Below are 22,116 nucleotides of genomic sequence, written 5' to 3'. Positions count from 1 at the left end.
TTATAGTAATATAAGGATTTAAGACACATGCAGTGAACTATAATCATAAGATTATAAATAATAAAAATAGATAACCTTCATAAAGAGCTTTGCACACACTGTCTCATTTACTCTGTACAACAAACCTTTTGGTTATGTGGTATTGTTACTCCCATAGATAGAATGTGTCAGAGAAGTACAGAAAGTGCTCTGTGGGACATGTTATTCTTCATGCAAATAAGAATAAAATTTAGTTTTGTTGCCAAGAAAAATTTTGCATTCCTGAATTGCTGTTATAAAGACCTTTGTTTTTTGGACAATCAGGACTAAAATGAACCTGCATCAGGGTTTAATGAATAAAATTGAGGACACATTATGGTGAGGTATCCATGTGGTTACATAATTTTGTATGCTTATATATGCACATACATAATGCTGTCTCATTTTGAAGAATTTATTTCTTTTAATCTCAAGTTCTGGTCATCATTTTCAAGGGAATTGTTCTATTATTTCAGCATAAGTGGAAGTATCTATTTTATTTTGCATTGCTAGTCTCATTTCTGTGATTTAAATCTTATTTCTATAATTCAAAAAAAAACTTTTTAAGTGCTCAAATATCTTCTTTTAGGTGATAACATTGCCCAGAAAATGTGGGACTTTTTGGGTTACACACAGAATAGGGTTGTGAATACTATTCCATGACAATTGTGAGGTCTTGATTTATATTTCTTATTTCAATCATTTTAATAAACATAATTACAAAGTGTCCCAAAAGTTTTAGTGCAGTTTTAAGCTCTGGGTGCAACTGCATTAAGACTTTTGGGACACCTGGTATGAGACAAAACTATAGGCCTGGATATATTACCCCTTCTAGTTTATTTGCAAGATTTTCCACACATATCAGTCAAAGCAGTGGCAAGACTTGAAATCTTATAATTAAGCCAGCCAAAAGGAGATGTTGATTTTTTTCCTCTCTGGATGCTTTAGCTGACTTATTTGGAATAATGTTTTGTGAATTCTTCTGTCCAAAATGATAGAATATGCTTAATATGTGAGTATGTATAGCTATATATTTACATACACATAGTTACATGTATGTAGCAGCCTTAATTGAAAGAGATAAACTTTGGTGTGTATATGTACATTTTACTTATTTATCTATGTATCTATATGTAGATACATGTGTATGTATGTATACAGTTGATTCTCATACGATAATCAACAAAACAGCCTAGAAGTCTAAGTCTGTGATAAATTCCTTAACGTTCAGAAAATTGGCATCATCAAAGGAATCCACTTATTCCCCTCTATTCTGGGAAGCAAAGGGGAAGAAATGCCAAATGTCTTATACAACATCATTTCCTTAGAATAGGAATTTTCTAAATGTTGATTTGAATGTATCTGTAATAAGGTCTCAGTGCACCAACCTCGTCATCTATGTGGACATCCCTGGAAAATATACTGTCAGGGTAATTGAGCTTATCCACAGCATTCAAAATTTTCTCCATTTTCTGTAACGGATAGTTCCATGTATGGATGATGTGATGCTGGCTGGTGGAGAACCTCTGTTTTCTTATTGTTAATTGTTAGGCCAAAATTAGCACAAATGGCAGAAAATCGATCAATACTTTGTTACATCTTAGCCTCAGAGGCTGCACAAAGTGCACAATCATTTATGAACAAAAAGGCTTGCATCACCTCTTCTTCCACTTTAGTCTTGGCTTGTAGCCTTTTCAAATTAAATCATTTTCCATCAGTATGGTAGTTGACCTTGTTTTCATACTCATTGAAGGCATCTGACAAGCTCACTGAAAACATCATGCTAAAAAGCATGGGAGCAAGCACACAGACTTGTTTCACATAGGTGATGAGGTTGATACACAATTGCCAGACCTAGCTTAGCATTTGGGAGGCTCAGAACAAACGTGTGGGAAAGAAGAGGTATTCGGCTGCCTACTAGAAGGAAGGTCTACAGAGCCATTGTGCTGACTTCATTGTTGTATGCCTGTAAAAACCTGGAGAGTCCACCACTACTATCCTGGAAAATGGAACTGATTCCATTTGAATTGTCTCAGGAAGACTCTGAAGATCACCTGGCAAGATAAGGTACTGGACACTGCGGTCCTTTCTTGACTTGAACTGCCAAGCATTCAAAATCTGCCCCAGAGAGCATAACTCTGATAGGCTAGCCGTGTTGTTCAAATGCCAAATATACACTTGCCTAAAAGACTTTTATGGAGAACTTACACAAGGCAAGCGCTCACATGATGGTCCGAAGAAGCAAAACAAGGACACTCTCAAGGTCTCTGAAGAATTTTGGTGCCAATTGTGAGACGTAAGAGATACTGACACAGGATTGTCCAGCGTGGCATGCCCGCGTTAAAGAAGGTGCTGTGCTCTATGAGCAAAGCAGAATTGCAGTAGCTCAAAAGAAATGAAAGATGTGCAAATTTAGAGACATCTCCCTCCCAAATGGTCACATAAACTATTTTGAAGGCTATGTTACAACCTTGCAAGCTCATACTGGTGTGATCAATCAATCAAACACACCATACATTGACCCCAACATCATGATGTCATTTTGGTCCTCTTGGAGCCCAAAGGACAGACAACAACAATAAGGTCTCTGATAATAATGACCACTCATATGTATTTCATCTGTCTTTATGCCTTTTAGTACTTAATTTCCCTCACATGTCACAGAAAGTTAGAGCTGGAAGAGAATACAAAGGCAATCTGATCGAATGTGTAGCTGATTGAAGTTGACTCCCATCTGTCACGTGCCTGACAAGTGGCCATCTTGGCTCACAGACCTCCAAGGAGGGGGAATTCTGAAGGCAGTCCATTACTCTTTTGGATAATTCTCGTTGTTAAGAAACTTTCCTTCTACTTAGAGTAAAAAACTTCCTCTTATCAAAAGCATTCATTTTCTCCCAAGGTTCTTTCTCTTTGTCTTTTTCAAAAAGGATCAACAGCAAAATTTCTTCATTCCTTGGGTTCTTTTAAAACCAGAAATACTTTTTTTTTTCCAAATTGAGAATTCTTCAGATGATTACTTCTCATCCAAATAGGCTACAGTTTATTGCTTCTAAAAACAAAATTAATTTAGGACCATCGTCTTTCCTGCCTGTACCATGTTATGAGAGGTGAGGCAGAGGACAGATAAAATTATATAGTCTGTTCTCCATCAGTAAGAATCAGCTTGTAATATTTTCTTGCATCTTTTTGTACACTTTGGCATCATCAAGAGTCTGTAATTCCCAGACAATAGTAGACATAGTCCTGCCTCATCCTTGTCCCTCCCTTTTCCCAGAAAGCAGCTTTCGTGGTCTGAGCTAATGTAGCTAGGAAATTCAAGGGGAATTTGTTGCTGTTTATAGCTCATTACATTTTATATTCCCACGGGCACATGGATCCCTTGCAGATGCTCCAAGTTCAGGTGCCAAATAACCCAGTTAGGAGGGTGGAGAAGGGAAGTGTTATATAGAGCCAATTTCAGATTTGAATGGGAGTGGCTCCCTTTCGGGATCTCATTCATGGCAAGTACTGAAATCCTCAAGGCCGTGGCATAATTCTTGTTCTAACATTTACATCAATGGTCCAGGGACAATTTGGTGGATCTGTTACTGTATAAGAGGAAGCATTTTTTTTATTTCATGTGCACACATGCGCACACACTCACATACCACACACACTGGAGAATGCATTGATTGAACTTCTCACCCCACCCCCTTAGCTCTAGTAAAAAAAAGAAAAAAGTATGATTGATTGGCAGGGTAAAGGAGAAATTATTCTAGCCCTGAAGCCAGGAAAACTGCAATATTGTTACTCTCTTGAGAAGGAAATATAATCTGTGACCTGTTTTCTCTTTATCATGCTTTTAGAATTAGCTCTTTGAAGGTAGAAACGGTTTCTAGTCCTGATTTAGTTCATCTGTATAGCAAAGACAATTCTGAACTCTTGGGTAGTCAAAGCAGGATCAGTAGGGCAGATGCTTGAGAGGGCAAGCACTTAGAGCTTGGTCAGATGCCAGAGAAGTCAAGGTCATCCACTGCATCCCAGGTTATAGCCAGTCGTCTTGACTTTTGTCCTGCCACTGGGTTTAGATGACTCTGGAAGAGAGAGTGAGGCTGATATCTTTGGGTTACTCTGCCTCACTTAAATCCAGTTCACACACAAGTCAAGACATTACCCATCATCCATTATTTTACTCCAACGTCATGATGCCATCGGTCTTTTTTCGAAAACGAAGGATGAATAATAACTAAAATAGAATACACACTCTTTCTGACTGCTTAGCTGCAAATTAATTGGCAAGAGGCAGAGATGAGGTGATCCTAAAGTTTGAGATTCTCCAGGATTAGGGGTAAGAATGCAGTGAGGAGGAGATTCTCCCCAGGGTATTCTATTTCATAGCAGCAGAGAAAACACTCTGGTTGGGTGAGATGGGCTTATCAGAGTCCACAAACTCCACACCTCCCCAGGTTATTCATCTGATGGGCAGCAAACAAGTCCTCCCTCCCTTCTTTGAAGCTTAAGACATGACTGCCACCTCTTCTTCTCTTCTCTTGCTTGGGGTGTTTCATTCTTTCTTGTCCCTATTCTCTCTCCTTTTTCTCTTCCTTTTAACCATGTGTCTTTCTATGCGCCTAGTCTGAGAACTCCCAGTCCCTTCCAAGAGTCTTCTTTATCCTTCCATATAGACTGATCAATTAAAGGGCAACCCCTCCCCATCTCTACCCTTCTTGCTTTATACGGATGACCTTCCTTCCCTGGATTCCTTGTTGGTATTTCGTGTTTAGCAATAAAATGTCTTCTATCTTAGGGGAAAGGAAAACAAGAGGGTATGGGGGAAGAAGTGGTAGGAATGGAAAACTGGCCCTCAGCTTCAAACCTGGGTTCAAATTCTAACTCAGGAACATGTGAGCTCTGTGACCATGAGCAGCTCATTTAACCTCTCAAAGTCTCAGTTTCCTCAGCTCCAGAATGGGAATGTTTGCCCCATTTACCTGAGAGGATTGTTGTGAGGAAAATTCTTTGCCAACTATAAGTGCTATATGAATACGAGTTGTAATTGACTGTGATGATGGTGATGATGATTAATAATAATAATAATAGCTAACATTTGTATAGCATTTACTACATGCATGGCACTATGCTGAGGACTTTGCAATCATTATGTCATTTGATGAACCATAGGTAGGTGCTATTACTACCCCACTTGGCAGATGAGGGAACTGAGGCAAACAGAGGTTAATTACTTGCCCAAGGTCACACAGCTGGTAAGTGTCTGAGGTAGGATCTCAAATCAGGTCTTCCTGACTTCAAGCCTGGCATTCTATCCACTGTGCCACCAAACTAGAACACCCATTTATTTTTTCATCATCTTTATCTCTTCCGTCTGACCTTCTATTAAATCCATTGGACCAGTGGTCCAATTGCTCCCACCCACTCCTTTCCCCTCTTTTAGTTTTGCTTGCCTGTAGTGGCATGGATTGGGCAAGACTGTAGAGGATGGGGAATGATATAGAAAAGTCCATTTTTTGCCCTTCATCTAGGCTGGTTGACAAAATAGCTAAAAAAAAAAAGAGTTGGTGGTATTAAGTCAGAGAAATGTAAAATGGAGAGTGAAATGGTAACAAGTATGAGAAAGTACTAGTGAATGCAAAAATATAGATGCTGGCTTGAATGCAAAAGCATATTCATTTATACCCAGGGTGAATGAGTAAGAAATAGTGACTCAGTCAACAGTTATTTTTTGAGCACCTACTATGTGTAAGATACTCTGACAAGTGAATACAAAGAAGTATAAGAAATGGGCTTTATGGTTAAGGAGCAGGTAGTCTCATCGCAGAAATAAAAGATATACATATTAAAAGAAAACTCGTAATGCAAGACACTAATTAAATACTAAATGAATTGTGTGACCAGTGGTCTCTCAGCATTTTAGAAATATCATGCAGCAAGATTGAGTCAACCTTGGCACTCACGCCTCATCAGTTCCCTCTACCCCTCTGATTGGACGGTAGCACCATGAACTCCAAAACCTCCATTTCAGGAAGGGGGCCTCAAGCCAGCCATTTCTTCATTTCCCATGTGGTTCCACTCATATGAACTTCTGCAATGGTTATCTTCTTTCCCTTCCTCCCTCTAGGCTTCCTTTTGTGCATTATCTTCACCCATTAGACTCTAAACTCCTTAAGAGCAGGGATAGCTTTCTTTTTTCATATTTGTATCCCCAGGACTTAGCACAGTGCCCATCACATAATAGGAATTTAATAAATGTTTATTGACTGACTGATCATGCGATGTTTTAGTAAAAAAAATTTGCACAGCACTTCAAAATATATGTGTGTGTATATATGTATGTACCTATATATATGTACACACACATATATACATATATAAATGTTTGTTTATAAATTACATGCACATGCTACTATAGCAATATATCCTGTACATTATAAAACAATTGCAAAAATTAAAAGATGAAAATAAAGACAAAATAATATTTTCAAATCATTTTTATTTTGTCATGCAAAAAACACTTTTTGCTGTCATTATTTTTAAAATCTTGGTTCTATATTTTCTGACACTACAATTCTAAAATCTGGTTCTAAGTTTTGTTTGTTGTGATGCTTTGTTTTCATAGTTGTCATAGCTGAAAAGATACCCTCACAAAGATACATCAATTCCAAAGGAAGATGTGCATTAATTGCTGTGCTGACTTTGATGGTACTCATTTTTCAGTCCCATCTACCAATTACGCTCAGGCTTTTGTTGAAATTGAGCTAGTACATTTCCATCTTTCCCGATGTCAATTCATTTCTTCAAGCAAATTCATTGGAAGATATTACATTCTTATATTTTTAGTGAATGGGCTCAAAACCTATTAATGCTTTTCATTTTGAAGCTTTTTTTTAACCTACTAGAAAATTCCATTTCCAAATTTAAGTATATATGGGAGTTTTTACAAGTAATTAGATCATATATCTAGGGAGCACCTTAGAAATCATCCAGTCTAATCCCTTAGTTTTATAAAGGTTGAAGAAACTGAGGACCAGAGAAGTTAATTGACTTGCCCATGGTAACATGACATAGTGCTTTTGGCAACAAGAGCTTATTTCCTAAGGGTCTTACTAACCATGATAGCTTCCCACTAGCATTAATTATTATCTCAAGATACAATACGTGCCTAAGATGAAGCTCATCATTAATGATGGGGGATGTAAATTCATATTTCATGTGATCTTGATAATTTCAAATTTGGGGGTAGAGGGTTGACTTATCAGTTATGATGAGATCGTAAGTATTTTCACCTAGTTACATGGCTGATAAAAAACCTGCCCTAGAAGTCTTTTCTCTGCCGTTTTCTCGTTGGCTTTTGTTCCCATCATTAATACCATATTCAATCTAGAGTTTCTTTGTGGGTATCATTTTAAGCCAATTTAACCAAATTAACATGGTAGGTGCTGGCCTGCGCATTGAGAACACAAAGGCAAAAACACTATCTGTTCCCTTAAAGAGCTCAAATTCTAATGGGGAAGACAACTGGTAAATAACTTCTGTTCATACAAGACACATACAAAGCAATTGGAATGTATTCCCAGAGGAGGGGCATGGGAGGAAAAGGGAGAGGATGACCTGGACAAACTACTTGCAGAAAGTGGAAGTTGAGCTGAGTCTTGACAGAAGTTAGGGAAGGAAGGAGCCTGTGAGGAAGAAGGAGAGCGGATTCCAGGCGTGAAGCTGACCAATGCAAAGACAGGGAGTCTAGAGGTGGAGTGAGTGTCCTTTGTGCATAACAGCAAGTAATGTAGCTGGATTGTAGGGTCTGTATAAAAACTACTGGAAATATAGGAAGAGCACAGGTTGGGAAATGCCAAACAGAGAATCTTATATTTGTTTCTGAAGGTAATAAAGAGCCACTGGAGCTTACTGAAGGTGTCATGACCATAAGAAAAATCAGTTTGGAAGCTGACTTAAGGATGGGATGGAATAGGGAAAAACTTGAGGCAGGAAGAGTGATTAAAAACTTCTTAAAAAATAATCCATGTAAGAAGTAATGAGGGCCTGTATTAGAGTGGGGGCTATGTTAGTGGAAAGGAAGGAATGTACAGGAGAATGTTGTGAAATTAGAAATGACAAGCTTTGGCAATAGATTGGACAAATGGGGTGAAACTGAGTGGGGAAAAGTGGGGAGTTAAAGATGCCAATGAGGTTGTATGCCTTGGTACCAGTAATAGGAAAGTTAAGAAGAAAGGGGAATAGAGGGAGGGGGAAGATAAAAAGTATTGAGTGTTTACAATGTGCCAGGCCCTGTGCTAAGTGCTGCAAATACAAAGGAAAGTAAAAACATTCCCTTCCTTCAAGGATCTAACATTTTAATGGGGGAAAACAATGTATAAGCAACTACGGGCAGGACAAATTGGAAGTAATTTCTGAGGGATGGCAAAGCAGGAAGGGGAGTTAGGGATGAGGTCTTGCAGAAGGTTGATCTGAGCTGAGACAGCAGGAAGAAAGGGGTGCCTGACATGAGGACAGCCAATAGAAAGGTACGAGCTGTGAGATGGAATGTAAAGGAAGAGCAAGAAGGCCGGTGTTGTGGGATCATAGTGTACACTAAGAGGTAGGATACATTGAGTTTGAGATGCCTATAACACATCCAGGATGTCCAAATGACGGTTGGTGACGTGGAACTAGATGGAATCAGGAAAGAAGAACTTATGAAAGCAGTATTTGACCTCAAATCTTCTGACTTTAAGACCAATACCCTTATTGTTACGCTGAATAAGGAAGAATTATTTTCATTTTTTAGAGTACGCTTCACGAAAAACTGGTCAGAATTATTTATCATTTGCCAAGTGATAGAGTGAAAAAACCTGCCATTGCCCGCTGTTTGTGATTTTTGAGTATAAATCTGATTTTTGTTATTTGGTATTTAAGGCGACTATCATATTTTACAAAAAAAAGCAATTGCAGTATTTTGACTCGTAAAGTTAATAATAATAATAGCATTTATAGTGATTTACGGTTTACAGAGCAACTCAAAAATTTTATTTCATTTTGTCCTGACAACAACCCTGGAAAGCAGGCATTATTATTATTGCCCCCATTTTACAGGTTAGGAAACTGAGGCAGACAAAGGTTAAGTGGCTTGCCCGGAATCACACAACTAGTGTCCAAGTGTCAGAGTCTGAATTTGAACTAGGTCTTCCTTACTCCAGGTTCAGCGCTCTATCCATCGCACCACCTAGCACCACAAGTTGCCTTGTATCTACTTGGGTAAAATATCCTTCATTACGAAAGATTGCCAATTAACATTTTTTAAACTTGCTTTTGTTTTTTGTTGTTATTAGTGGACTTTTGCAAGATTTGGAAAACTGCGAAAATGATCCCGTGGCCATAGCAGAATGTTTTGTAGCTAAGGTAAGAAAGATTTGCTCGTTTGTGCCAATGGTGACCAGCAATAATGTGATTGCTTTTGTCCTATATTTTAGGAGAATAATCTGTTTTCTAATGACTAAATTTCGTAATTTCATTTTTCTACAAGGAAAAAAAAGATCAATGACAGAAAAAAGAATCTTATTTTAGATACAATTTTATAATTGGAATAAATTACTCGTTTTATCTTATGAAGAAACTGTAAGCTTTTGAAGGGTAAGGGAGAGGCAAGAATAGAGGAATGTTAGAAAATAAGACCGTGTTTCAACAACTGATTTGAAGAAGCATATATGAAAAATCCTAAGATGGAAAAATTAATATATTCATGTATTTAGGATCCACGGAGCTAAATAGGATAGAAAGATGGATAGATAGATAGGTAGATAGATGGATGGATGGATGGGTGGATAGAGCATTTATTAATTATATACTATATGACAGGCACTGTGCTAAGCACTGGGCATACTAATCCAAAAAGCAAAATAGTTCCTGCCCTCAATGAGCTTCCAGTCCGATGGCAGATGACACATAAAGGGGTGCTAGAAAATGTTTATGTGATAGATAGAAAATGGTGTGGGAATGGGGAATGGTTTAGTGTTAAAATGGCCAAGAAGTTCTTGAATCTGGAGATGAGACTATAATAGTTGGTGTATCTGAGCCCAGAGGAGTCTGAGGGGCCAAAAGAAAAAGAATAGTGTTTCCCTTAAATTTCCAGTAATAGGCTTCAAATAATGGATTATTACACTATAGTATCTTTGAGTTTACCTTTAAAAAAAATAGCCACTATCTGCATCCAGAGAAAGAACTGATAAATAGAAATATGTGTAGAGTAGTTTTACATATATGTGTGTGTATATTTATATACATGTGTATATATATATATATATACATCTATTTTGTCTAATGATAGTCATCTCTAGGTTGGGGGGTGAGGAATGAAAAAAAGAAATTTACATGATAATTTTCTTGTATATTTGAAAGGAATAAGTTGTGCATAGTAGCTTTGTAGTTTCATGTATAATCATCTTTTATTGTACTGTGTTATGGAAATGCTTGTTTTGTTCCATAAATTAAAAATAGGGTATTACATAATTTGTGCAATTGTGGCTTCAAATATACTCAGGTTCTTAGCAAAGATCACCAAGAGTAGCTTTGAACCCTACAAAAGGCTGGCACTTTATTTATAGCCTCAAATCCAGTGATATCATAGCATCTAACCCTGCTCCTTCTCAAGTTGGCTACCATCATACAAATAGACTAAATGTAATCCTAAGTGGGAAAACCCTCTCCATAGCCACTATCCAAGGATTGTAAAATGTGAGAGTGGTTTTTAATCCAAACATACCACCCTGTATTTTATTACAGTTTTTTAAAAGTGATTGTTGCTCTACGGATAAAGCAAAAGGTAACTACAATGTATATTCATTATTCTTTCACAATTTACCTACTTGTTATAATTAGTCATATAAACACTGAAGGGTAAGGGCATAAAAAGAGGACAGAAAGAAACAGGTCAGAAGAGATGCCCTTATCCATCAAAGAAGGTGTATGCTCAAGGAGCCACAGACCATCAGCTACACAGAAGAGTTCCGGAAACATTAGCTTTTAATGGTAACTATAATCAAGGACAATGATTAAAGGGGTGGGAACATAAGCTTAGCCCTGGCTTAATTATTCACTAAAAGTTTGTTTATATACCCCATTGGCATTTCCCAAGCCTCTTTCTTCATTGTAATGTTTCCAGGTTTAATTAGAAGGCTTACTTAAGCACTCCACACATTTACATGTAAGGAAGGCACTGAGGGAGTTTGGTTCTGGCATGGAACACTTTTCACTCAGCACCCTGAAATTTAGGAGTTGTTAGGTTTTCTGAAGCCAAACCAGCTGTTTAACCAGGGGAGGCATAGAAGATTACTTTAAATTGAGCAGGCCATTAATGAAAGATGTTAAGCAGGTTCCCACTTTCATGTGAATCACTGATGTCTACACAGGGAATCATTTTTGACCTTTTTTATTTGGGGGGTGGAGTAGGGATCTTTAAGATCTTTCTACTAAAGAATAATATAATTGTTCCTTACCTGTTCCTTGAAAAAGGAGAAGAAAACTCCCATAGAATTGTTGACTAATGATGGAAATGGAAATTCTTTACTGAAGAACCTAGTTATCTCACCACCTTTAGGACGTCATTTTCCACTTCGAGAGCTATCACACCCTCCCATCTCTTCCCTAGCCCATATCCCATCCTGCTACATTAAAAACTTGCCCTCCAAAAAGTCATGTGTTAACTCTCAAGGGCCTTTATAGTTTAGGTCAGTTAGAAAATTAATCTGTTGAAAAGTTTAATAATAACCTATAAGTTGTCACATTTACATATGAGCTTCGCTATGTCAGGTTTAATTAAAGTATGCTCTAAATTCTGCATTTGAATAGCCTGGATTAATGTTAATCTATTACTACCGCAGCTAGGTGGCGCAATGAATACAGTGCCTAGCCTAGAGTCAGGAAGACCTGAGTTTCAAATCCAGCATCAGATACTTACTAGCTGTGTGACCTTGGGCAAGTCACTTAACCCCCGCTTGCCTCAGTTTCCTCATCTGTAAATAAACTGGAGAAGGAAGTGGTAAACCACTCCAGCATCTTGCCAAGAAAAACCCCAAAATGGGGTCATGAAGAGTCAGACACGACTGAAACGACTGAACACAGCACTGTTTTTGTGTTTGTATGGGTATTTGTAGCTAGGTGGCGTAGTGGATAGAGTGCTAGACTTTAAGTCAAGAAGAGCTGAGTTTGAATGTTACTATAAATACCTAACTCTGTGATCTGGGAAAGTCACTAAGGTGCACAAGTGCCTCAATTTCATCTATAAAATGAAGGATTTGGACTCAATGACTTCCAAGTTCCTTTCCTATTCTGCTGCTAGTTCCCCTACGTATGTTTTATAATTTTTAGTTTATATATAATGTATCATCATAGATGATGAACTGTATCATTTATGTAAATCTTAATCCACTTCATTGTAGTTTTGACTTCAGGAGGCTGATTACTGTATTAATGATTTTATGAAAATTAACCAAATTAAAGTTTGTCACAATTTAAGTTTGGTGTGCATTTCAGGACTGTAACTATTCTTCCAGGAATGTCCCATAATAGGTTATACTCAAAACTCTTTATCCGAATGGTGTTTGAGCACCTGTAAACATCCATGAAAAATCTGGCCGGTAGCAAGAATATTCCAAGCAAGTGAGATTAGTTAATAATGATAAACCAGAGGGCTTTATGAGGCTGAGTGTATTTGAGAAACCCTTTGACAGAACATGGTGTTACCTCCCTTTTTAGAAAATGACATAGCTATGATAAATCAATCATAAATTGATTGTACAGAAAAAGACTTCTTTAAAACATAAAAGATTAAGATGTAGCTCTAAAGGTTGACATGGTGTAACCAGAATGGCCTTGTTTTCTTTGAATGACTCAGCTTACTCATTGAGCCTCTGGACACTGTGGCTTGCTCTTCCGGGCAGGAGGCCCGGGGAGCATGCCGGGAAGCAGACAGCTTCCTGTGTGAGGAGTCATGGGGCTGGCTGAGGGGAGGTGTTAATGTCTATGCTAGGGGGAGGGGCCAACTCAGGAACCAATCGGCACTGGTCATTCGGGCTGAGCTTGATGATGTCAAAAACCCTATAAGAGGGGAGAGGACAGCTTGAAGAGGCTTTCTCTTCCTTTTCCGGTTGGAGCCAGCGACATGTACAACGACCGTTACAGAGGCAGTTACGACAGTTTACATCGTCAGTTACAGTTGCAGCTTCAGTTACAGACACAGACACAGCTGAGGCAGGAGCTGCCAGTAGCAGAGCTGATCTACGGGAGGAAGCTGAACAAAGACTTCAGCCAGTGGGTAATCTTATTACCATCGAGGGGGAAGCATGATTTTGCTTTACGCAATCATGCTTCTCTGTAGCCTCCTGGTTACTCTTGCAAGGCGTACTTATTGGGCCTGGAAGATTTTGATCAACATATCAAAATGGGGCTTCTGGTTCATGGGTTGGTTACTGTGGAGCCTAAATAAATGTTTTGATTCTTCTGCCTTCTACTTTGAGAGTTTCTTATATCCGGCGGTTCCGAACCTTTCAGACATGTTTATGATCCTCTTTGAGATTATAAACTCGGCCCTCCTGATACACATGGAATAGTCCATCCCAGGTATAAATTGGCTCTGAGCATTCAGCCAGTCAATAAGTATTCATGAAGCACTTACTATGTGTCAGCTGCTCTTCTAAGTTCTGGGGTGCAAAGAAAGGCAAACTCAGCCCCTGTTCTTAAGGAGCACCTTATTTAAATTTTGGTTTATGTGTGAAATGGAATGAAGAAACTGTACAGTCAGAAAGTGAAAGAGTCTTGCATAGTCTAAAATGAATGTTTTTATATAACACAAAAATTGTAATTCTTTTTCTTTTTGGAATTCCATTTAAATTTTTTTTCATAACTTATCCACTAGATTGCCAAGATCTGTTTTCTCATGGTGTTTCTGTCAAAAGAGAACTTGTCCTGTCCTTCCAGTGTAGGACTGTACTTTGCCTTTATGCTGTTTCGTTGCTATAGAATCACTGTTTAAGGCTGAATGAGGTTGACTTGTTTAAGGAATTGTCAAGAAAAGACCACTGGTAAACTAAGAGCACTGTCGAAAAAGAGTTGTCATCCTTTAACTAATTATTGAAGGGAATGATTGTGAGATTGTGGTTGTCATTCCATTGTTTTAGTTGGTATCCGACTCTTTGTGACCCCTTTGGAGTTTTCTTGGCAAAGATACTGAAATGGTTTGCCATTCGTTCTCCAGTTCATTTTACAGATGAGGAAACTGAGGCAAACAAGGTTAAGTGACTTACCTAGTGTCACACAGCTAGTAAGTGTCTGAGGCCACATTTGAACTCAAGTCTTCCTAACTCCTGGGCCAGTGGGCACCCTATCCACTCCTCCCCTAGCTGCCCATTGAAATTTTTAACTATATGTGTATAAACCTGGAATGTATTCTTTGTGTGTATTCATTACTTTGGTCTTTGTTTACTTAAGTCCTAACTCTTTTTTCTCTTGTAGAGTGAAGATTTTCACATTAATACACAGGTATTGCACCAATTATCCAAGGTAGATATCTGAGATGCAAGGAGAATCTGTATTTACAAATAAGATTGTCCCCTCCACCTGAAGGAAAAGGGGTATGAGGAAGACTTCCTGGAGAGAGTAGCATTTGATATGGGCTTTAAAAGAATGGGTATAAAATTCAAAAGGAGAAAACAGGTTAAAAAATGCATGAAAAATCATCTGTTAGTGGGCTGATATTTTTAAACAAGCAAAACAGTATTTCCCAAAACTAAATCAGTAAGTTCTCTTCTGTATCAACTACTTCTAATTCCTAAATCAGTCTTAAAGATAGCAAATCTTATGGAATGATAACATTCTACAAACCCAAATTAATTTGTAACTTGCTTAAAAAATCATAAAAATTGGTTTTATAATTGTTCAGTATACAGTTCTCTAGAGTCTAAGGATACTTTCATGGGTCTGTTATCAACATCAATGAAGGTAACATAACTAACAGCCATTTACTAAGCAACTTCTTTTTTCATGGAACTCTGAATTCATAAACAGAATAAAAAAAAACCCAGGCCCTGGCCTCAAAGAGTTTATCTTCTATTCTAGTGATATATCATGTAAATAGATAAAAATATCGATGATAATTTGAGGAGGAGAGAGCACTAAGGGAAGAAAATGTATGACCTGAGCTTTGAAGAAAGCTACGGAGGCTACGTATTCCCTCCCAGAGTATATTTTAAAAGCAGAGTGTGCCCCCAAGTGGTGTATTTTGCAACCACTCTGACTTATGTAATTTTTGACCAGATCTTCCCACAATTCATCTATGAAGAATCTACTTACCTATTATAGGCTTTCATTTCAGATTCTTTTCCGTTGCAGGAATTTAGGGTGTTTCATTTGTCTCTTGCCCTCACCTATTTCCTTTATTGTTACACATTTCCTTGATATCTTTTATGCCTCTTCTTACATGCCGCTTCTTGACATACATGGGAGCCTTATGCATTTCTCCATCTCCCTTTGGATGACTTGGAATTTAGATTATTTTGGAAGACACGATATTCTACAACTTGTAGCTGTGATGCATTCCGGCAAGAATGTATTGAACTGAATGAGAAGAGTGTGTGTGCCTGTGATTTCATTAAGTGTAGGAAATTCGGAGCATAGAAAACGTCTTTCACCAATATAGATCAATAACACCTTTGTAACTTTTAGTCTTGTGTAATTTGCTGACTGCAAGACTGAAAGGTTAAGTACTTACTTATAGCCACACAGCCAGTATGTGTTAGCAGGACCTGAACCCAGATCTTCCCAACTCCAAAGCCAACCATCTTTCTACTATATTTCACTCTCTTAGCACCATAGTAATATTGGTGTTCACAAAAAAAAAAGAGAGAGCAGCTTGATATTATGGAAAGCTTTGCGTAAGTTCCCCAAAGAAATCCAGCCTTCTTGTCCTCTCCTATTCAGTTATGGCCTAACTTATTGTCCATTTGCCGTGATTGTCTATGTAACTGTGCTGATAGAATAACTGGCAGATTGTTTGCCCAACTAATTCTAAGCCTGGGCAATAGGCATTCTTCATCTACTTGGTTTTTCCTATGTTTTCCTTAGGCCCATCTTTTGGGGTGATGTTCCTAGAGTAGGCCAGTCCTCTGGTAGTTTATCTTCCATTTTGGGTGAAAAATGAGATACTCAGAGTTCATTCAATAGTTAACAGAAGGAGACTTATTAACCATCGGGAGAGGAAAGATATTAAACAAGGATATGCATTGAGGATACCCTGAGTTAATTCAGCTGAGTGAAGCTGTCCTGCCTCTGCACTGATCATTATGGTCTACCAGCCAAGCATCAGAGCAGACCTGGAACTCCTTGAAACTGGTTTTATACTCATGTGGCCAACTAGCAATGTCAACAGCCTTAGCCTTTGGGCCCCCTGGTCAAAATAAATCTCAAAGTATATTTTCAGTACTTTAAAAGGGAAAAAATAACTTAGTTTGCAGGGGATGAGATGTTAAGATATTGCTCCCACCACAGGTTTGTGATGGATCCATGGAGGAGGTTTGGTAGTATTCTGAGTATTAAATCTATACAGTGGCATCCATAAATAGAAACATTACAGAGGACCAATGGAATTCCTCTTCTATTAGGACAGCCCACAGGCCATTCTTCAGGACCACGATGAACACCTTTGGCAAACATATTTCTTCTCATTTATGTCTCTCGGTCCTGATAATGAAAGCATCATTAAACAAATTCACCTCTATGGTTTCTTCTATAAAGGAATCTCATATTATCACAACACATGCTTGGGAGGCACCTTGTTAGAAAAGAGTCTTTGGGCTCTCAGCTCTTCTCCTAAGTTGGTGCCAATAGATGCTTCTGTAACTGCATCCCTCAGACAAGATAGTGAAGGTTGGAGTCAGTGGATTTAGCTGTTGGGGGTACCTGGCGATGTTTCTCTTGGGTTTCCTTAAAGCAGGATGTACCTATATGTGTTTTCTTGTTATAATTCATAATATAGCTGCTGCTATTCCTTAGAACATAGTAATTATCTGTGGTGAAGTTATATTTCCAACTGACCTTATTAGTAATGAAAATTTTCTTTTTTAAAATAGAGTGGCTATGTTAGAGATTTCTCTGCCCACAAAGACTTTCTTTTATTTTGTTGTATGCCTAATGCTTCAAGGTTGGAAAAAACCCAAACCAATAGCCGGTTAATAGCATTTGAGATCCTATTCTGTGAAGAGCACTTAGCTAAAGCTTGAAAAAAAATGCAAAGGAAATGAAATGGACACAGACCCTGCCTACAAGGAGCATCTTCTCTCATAGTATCATAGATTTAGAGCTGGGAGGTGATCTAGTTTAATCCCTTTGTTTTACAGATGAGGAACTTGAATGCTGGGACTTCTAAGGTGACTTCCAGCTCTAAATATATGATTCTATGAAACAAGGTACTCCCCAGAGCAATATGACAAGTACAAATTAACATAGCACAAATAGTATATAAATGCTAAAAAAATATATATATATATGAAAAAAGAACAACCTGTCAGGTACAGTTATTAAGAGTGAGTGCTGAGCAAGATTTTGAAGGTGTAATGAAAATAGATTGACAGAACTGAAAAAGGCATTGAAGGTCAATGCAACACATAGAGAGATAGGAAAAAGCCCCTTATGCCACTATCTAATTGCATAGTTTGACATTGATGGCAATATTTCCTTTTGTTGTAGCAAAGCCTGTGATTCCTGTCTTAGTTAATTTGTGAGATGCCCCATATTTTAGCTGATTTCATCATCTAATTAGCTAATCAATTAGTTTGATTTTCTTTCAAGTCAGGTACCATGATACAGAATGTCCCATCACAGCCTCGCAAATGATCATCTTCTTCATATGACATGTTTAAAATGGTTTAATAAATAAATCAGTTATTGACGAGTCTGCATTGTGCATCACGGCTTTTATTTGCAGATCAGTAGCCGTGCTAACAGAATGCATGAGGAACAAAATGATAGCCAAGTTCTTCCGAGAACGTCAAGAAACTCTCCATCACTCACTGCCTTTAGGATCATACCTCTTGAAGCCTGTTCAACGGATCCTCAAGTATCATCTGCTTTTACATGTAAGCATCTTCAAATTGTACAGTTCTTTATGCCTAATGTACTTGAGTGCATTTTAATATGCAGGGGTGGAGTTTAAGAGTTTTTTGCATTTTGAATTGATAATAAAAATCATAAAAAATCTGAGAACATGTGGAAGCGTTTTCCTTGTCCATACTTACAGTTGACTAATACATTTTAATTAAGAAATTTTTAGAAATACTGATATTGAGCATTGCAGTGTTATTGATATATCCAAAGAATGAGATGGTTTTTTGGCTCTGTAATTCATCTCTTGCTTAGGAGAATCACCTGGCAGGCTACCAATACCTCTCTGGGACCCTTGACATTTTTTAAATGTCGTTGATTACCAGACACGTCCTACGGTATGATCTTGCTGGGTGGCTTTCGCATCATATAGGAAGTTACAATCTAAAAGAAAGCAATTGCTTCCTACATGCCAGATTTAGTGGGTGGTTTTGGGAAAAGAGCTCTTTATTTGTCCTGGTTTTGATTAGATGTGATATGTAACCAACAAGAAGAAAAATGGGAGCAGGATGAGTAGTGAACAACTCATTAAGTTTGGTTCTCAGGAATGCTTAAATAAATTTCCCTGTTTTATTTCTCAGTTCTTTTTACGCTGTTTTAAATAGCTTTATAGATACAAGATAATTTAAATTGAAATACCTCTTCATAATCCTTTTTCTCCGTATATTCTAATAGTCAAAGCAATCAGGCCTAAGGCAAGGTAGGTTTTTTTGTGTAATGTTTTTGGAGATGGAAAAATCAATTAATCAACAAGTACTTGTCTGCCAAGAATTCTGCTGGTCATTGGAGGATACAGAGATAGAAATGAAACAAGAGTTCCTTGCCCTTAAGGAACATGTAGGGGAAACAGAATGTATGTATGTGTGTGTGTGTGTGTATACACAGATACACAACATATATGAAGTAGATACAAGTTAAACTTAGAAGGGGAAAGAGAAGGCACTAGTAGCTGGAGTGGAGGGCACAGAAAAGACCTCATACAGAACACAGCACTTGGACTGAGTCTTGAAAGAAACCAGGGACCCCAAGAGGCAAAGGTGGGTGGAGGGAGAACATTCTAACCAGTTCAAAGGCACCGGTATAGAAGATGGCATTATCACATGCGGAAAAACAGCCAGAAAGCTAATATGGCTGAATTGTAGAGTACATGGACAAGAAGGAAGTAATGTATAATAAGGCTGAAATAGGTATGATGGAACTAGGTTGTGATGAACTGTAAATGTCTCTAAGATAAAATATCCTACAAGTAATAGAGAATCATCTTAGAGTTACTTAATCCAACCCCCTCACTTTATAGATGAGGAAATTTAGACTGTTCTAGTCAGAGTGGATTTGAACTTAATTGGCAAGTACTGACTGAGCACCTGCTATGTGCCGACTACTGACATTTTTGTTGGCTGTCTGCCACGTCTAAAATTCTGTCTCTCCTCATCTCCATTTCCTGGCTTTCCTGACTTCCTTTGAGTCTCGGCTAAAATCCTATCTTCTATAGGAAGCCTTTCCCAATTCCATTTATGATTTTGCCTCCCCTCTCAGATTATCCCCACTTTATCTTGTTTGTACCTGTTAGTCTACCCTCTCTCTCTCTCTCTCTCTCTCTCTCTCTCTCTCCTCTTTCTCTTTCTCTCGGTGTGGGTGTGTGTCTCTCTCTCTGCCTCCTTGCCCCTCCAGATATATATATATATATATATATATATATATATATATATATATATACACATAATACACACACATATATGTATATACACATATATACATATATATCTCAAAATCTATATTCTAATATCTCTAGATAATATATAAATATTATTTAGTAATATGTTGATAATGTATTTAATTTTAGCTAATTAGTAATATTTCTTAATAATAATCTATTATTTTTCGGATAGATTAAATATATATATAATATGTACCTTGCTTGTACAGAATTGTTTGCATGTTGTCTCCCTATTACACTGTGACCTCCTTGAGAATGGGATTTGTAAAGGTGTTTCTTTATATCTCCAGCACTTAGCACAATGCTTGGCACAGAATAGGTACTTAGCTTATGCTTTGTTGACTGACTGACTGTCATTCACTGTGCTCAGTGCTAGGGATACAAAAACTAAAATTAAATGGTCCTTCCTCTCAAGAAGCTTACAATCTATTGGGGGGTAGGAAGTGGGGAATGTTGAATGTACATAGGTAACATAGTAAAGTAGAAAGGGAAGGGAAGGAAGGAAGGAAAAAAGGAAGAAGGAAAGAGAGACAGAGAAACAGAGAGAGTCTGCAGAGGGATAGCCCTAGTAGTTGGGAGCATGAGGAAAGGCTTTATGTAGAAGGATCATAATAATACTTTATAAAATATCAGTTGCATGTTGTAATTTCTTTGTTCTTTTGATAGGAAGGTCAAAGCTATGCTACATAAAAAATCTACATTTAAAAATTTTTATCTAATTATCCTCCTAAGCCAATTTTTTATTAACAAAGTAACTCTAATTACAAATTTATCTTTGAAAATTATTTGGGGCCTTGAAACGGATTGATTTTATTTAAGTTCAGATTATATTGGCTTAACCTGATTGTGGTTTTAAAGCTGTATAATTATAGTTTGGGGACAGTTATATGACAGGACAGTTCACCTGGAATTACTCAGCTAGGTGTGCTTGCCCTGAAAGTTCATCTTTTGAGACTTCTTTGCCCTTCAAAGCACATCACCAAGTATTTTTAATTTCAGAATTAATAGCCCTGCAGGACTACTGGCAACTATGGACTTAATTGGCTATTCCATCATCAAAATGAGCCTTGAAAATATTAAATCATACCAACAGTCCCACCATGGCATCACCCAAGACTAGCACTGCTGTGTTAAATAGCTCCCTCTCTCGCTATGACTTTCCAGTCAGTAGTGTTACCTGCCAGATTAACATAGCATCTAAATCAGATTTTTCCCAAGGGAATATATTTTTAAAAAAATCTTACAAATGTTAATATATTGTAAAGGTCCTTTTGACCAGCTATAAGGAGACTTGAGAAGGGAAAGGAAAGAGCAGTAGCAGGGGTGATCTTAAAGTAGTAGCTAAATCTAAAAGTAAATTATGTTTCTCTATGTCGTATATGTTGGCATATTACGATTGGATTTGTGTATGTCCTCTCATAAATCCATAATACAAAATAATGAACCCACATTGGGAAGACTCAGCTTAGAAGAAATCCCCTTGCTACATTGTCTATTCTGAAATACAGTGATCATTTCTTAGTAATAATAATAAAACAATGAAGCAAAATTACCCTTTCTCACTGTATACTTGCTGTCCAGCTTACACTTATCTGAGAGTAGGAGAGAATGAAGTGCTCTGTTTCTCTACCATGCCCCAGACACTTTTCATCCTGGAAGATCACTCTAGCCCTAGAATTCAAACATTGGAAATACCCTATATTCCCTTGTTTGGTTTTTCTTGTTTTTTTCTTTTCACTGAAATTGCAGTATTTTAGTGCTGAGATACAGTAGTAGTATGAAATAGTAAGTTACAAAAGGCTTAAACTGGAAACGGTGTTAGAGATCATGTAGTCTGAATTCCTTATTTTACACTTGAGAAAGCTAAGGCCCTCCTAAATAACATAGATATCTTCTCAGTGTAACAGGGTATGTGAAAGAAATGTTTCAAAAATAGATGGCTCTTTGCTGACTTCATTAGGAAATAGAAAACCACCTCGACAAGGACACTGATGGCTATGATGTGGTGCTTGAGGCCATAGACACAATGCAGAGAGTAGCCTGGCATATTAATGACATGAAGAGGAAACATGAGCATGCAATCAGGCTACAGGTGAGTTCACAAAATCTTGTTTTATTGAATTTTCCTGAGAATTGGTTTTTGTTGTCATTGTTATAATATACACTCTCCTAGCTAAATGTTAAGGGAGTATTAAATCTTACCTCCCAGCATTCCTCACAGGAATGGCTGATGACAAGTTACA

The 22,116-nt window shown here is 37.6% G+C and overlaps 1 protein-coding gene across 1 annotated transcript in view; it reads left to right on the top strand.

The window, feature by feature from the left end:
- Window positions 1-22,116, top strand: part of PLEKHG1 (pleckstrin homology and RhoGEF domain containing G1) — a 97,094-nt gene that overhangs the window by 43,876 nt on the left and 31,102 nt on the right. The window contains 5 exon segments of the mRNA XM_036767206.1: window positions 9,339-9,408; window positions 14,515-14,541; window positions 14,543-14,562; window positions 17,981-18,131; window positions 21,834-21,965. Coding sequence (XP_036623101.1) covers window positions 9,339-9,408; window positions 14,515-14,541; window positions 14,543-14,562; window positions 17,981-18,131; window positions 21,834-21,965 — 400 coding nt within the window.

The sequence above is a fragment of the Trichosurus vulpecula genome, chromosome 7 (assembly GCF_011100635.1).
Source record: "Trichosurus vulpecula isolate mTriVul1 chromosome 7, mTriVul1.pri, whole genome shotgun sequence".
Lineage (NCBI taxonomy): Eukaryota > Metazoa > Chordata > Mammalia > Diprotodontia > Phalangeridae > Trichosurus > Trichosurus vulpecula.
This window is presented reverse-complemented; position numbering and strand designations above follow the sequence as displayed.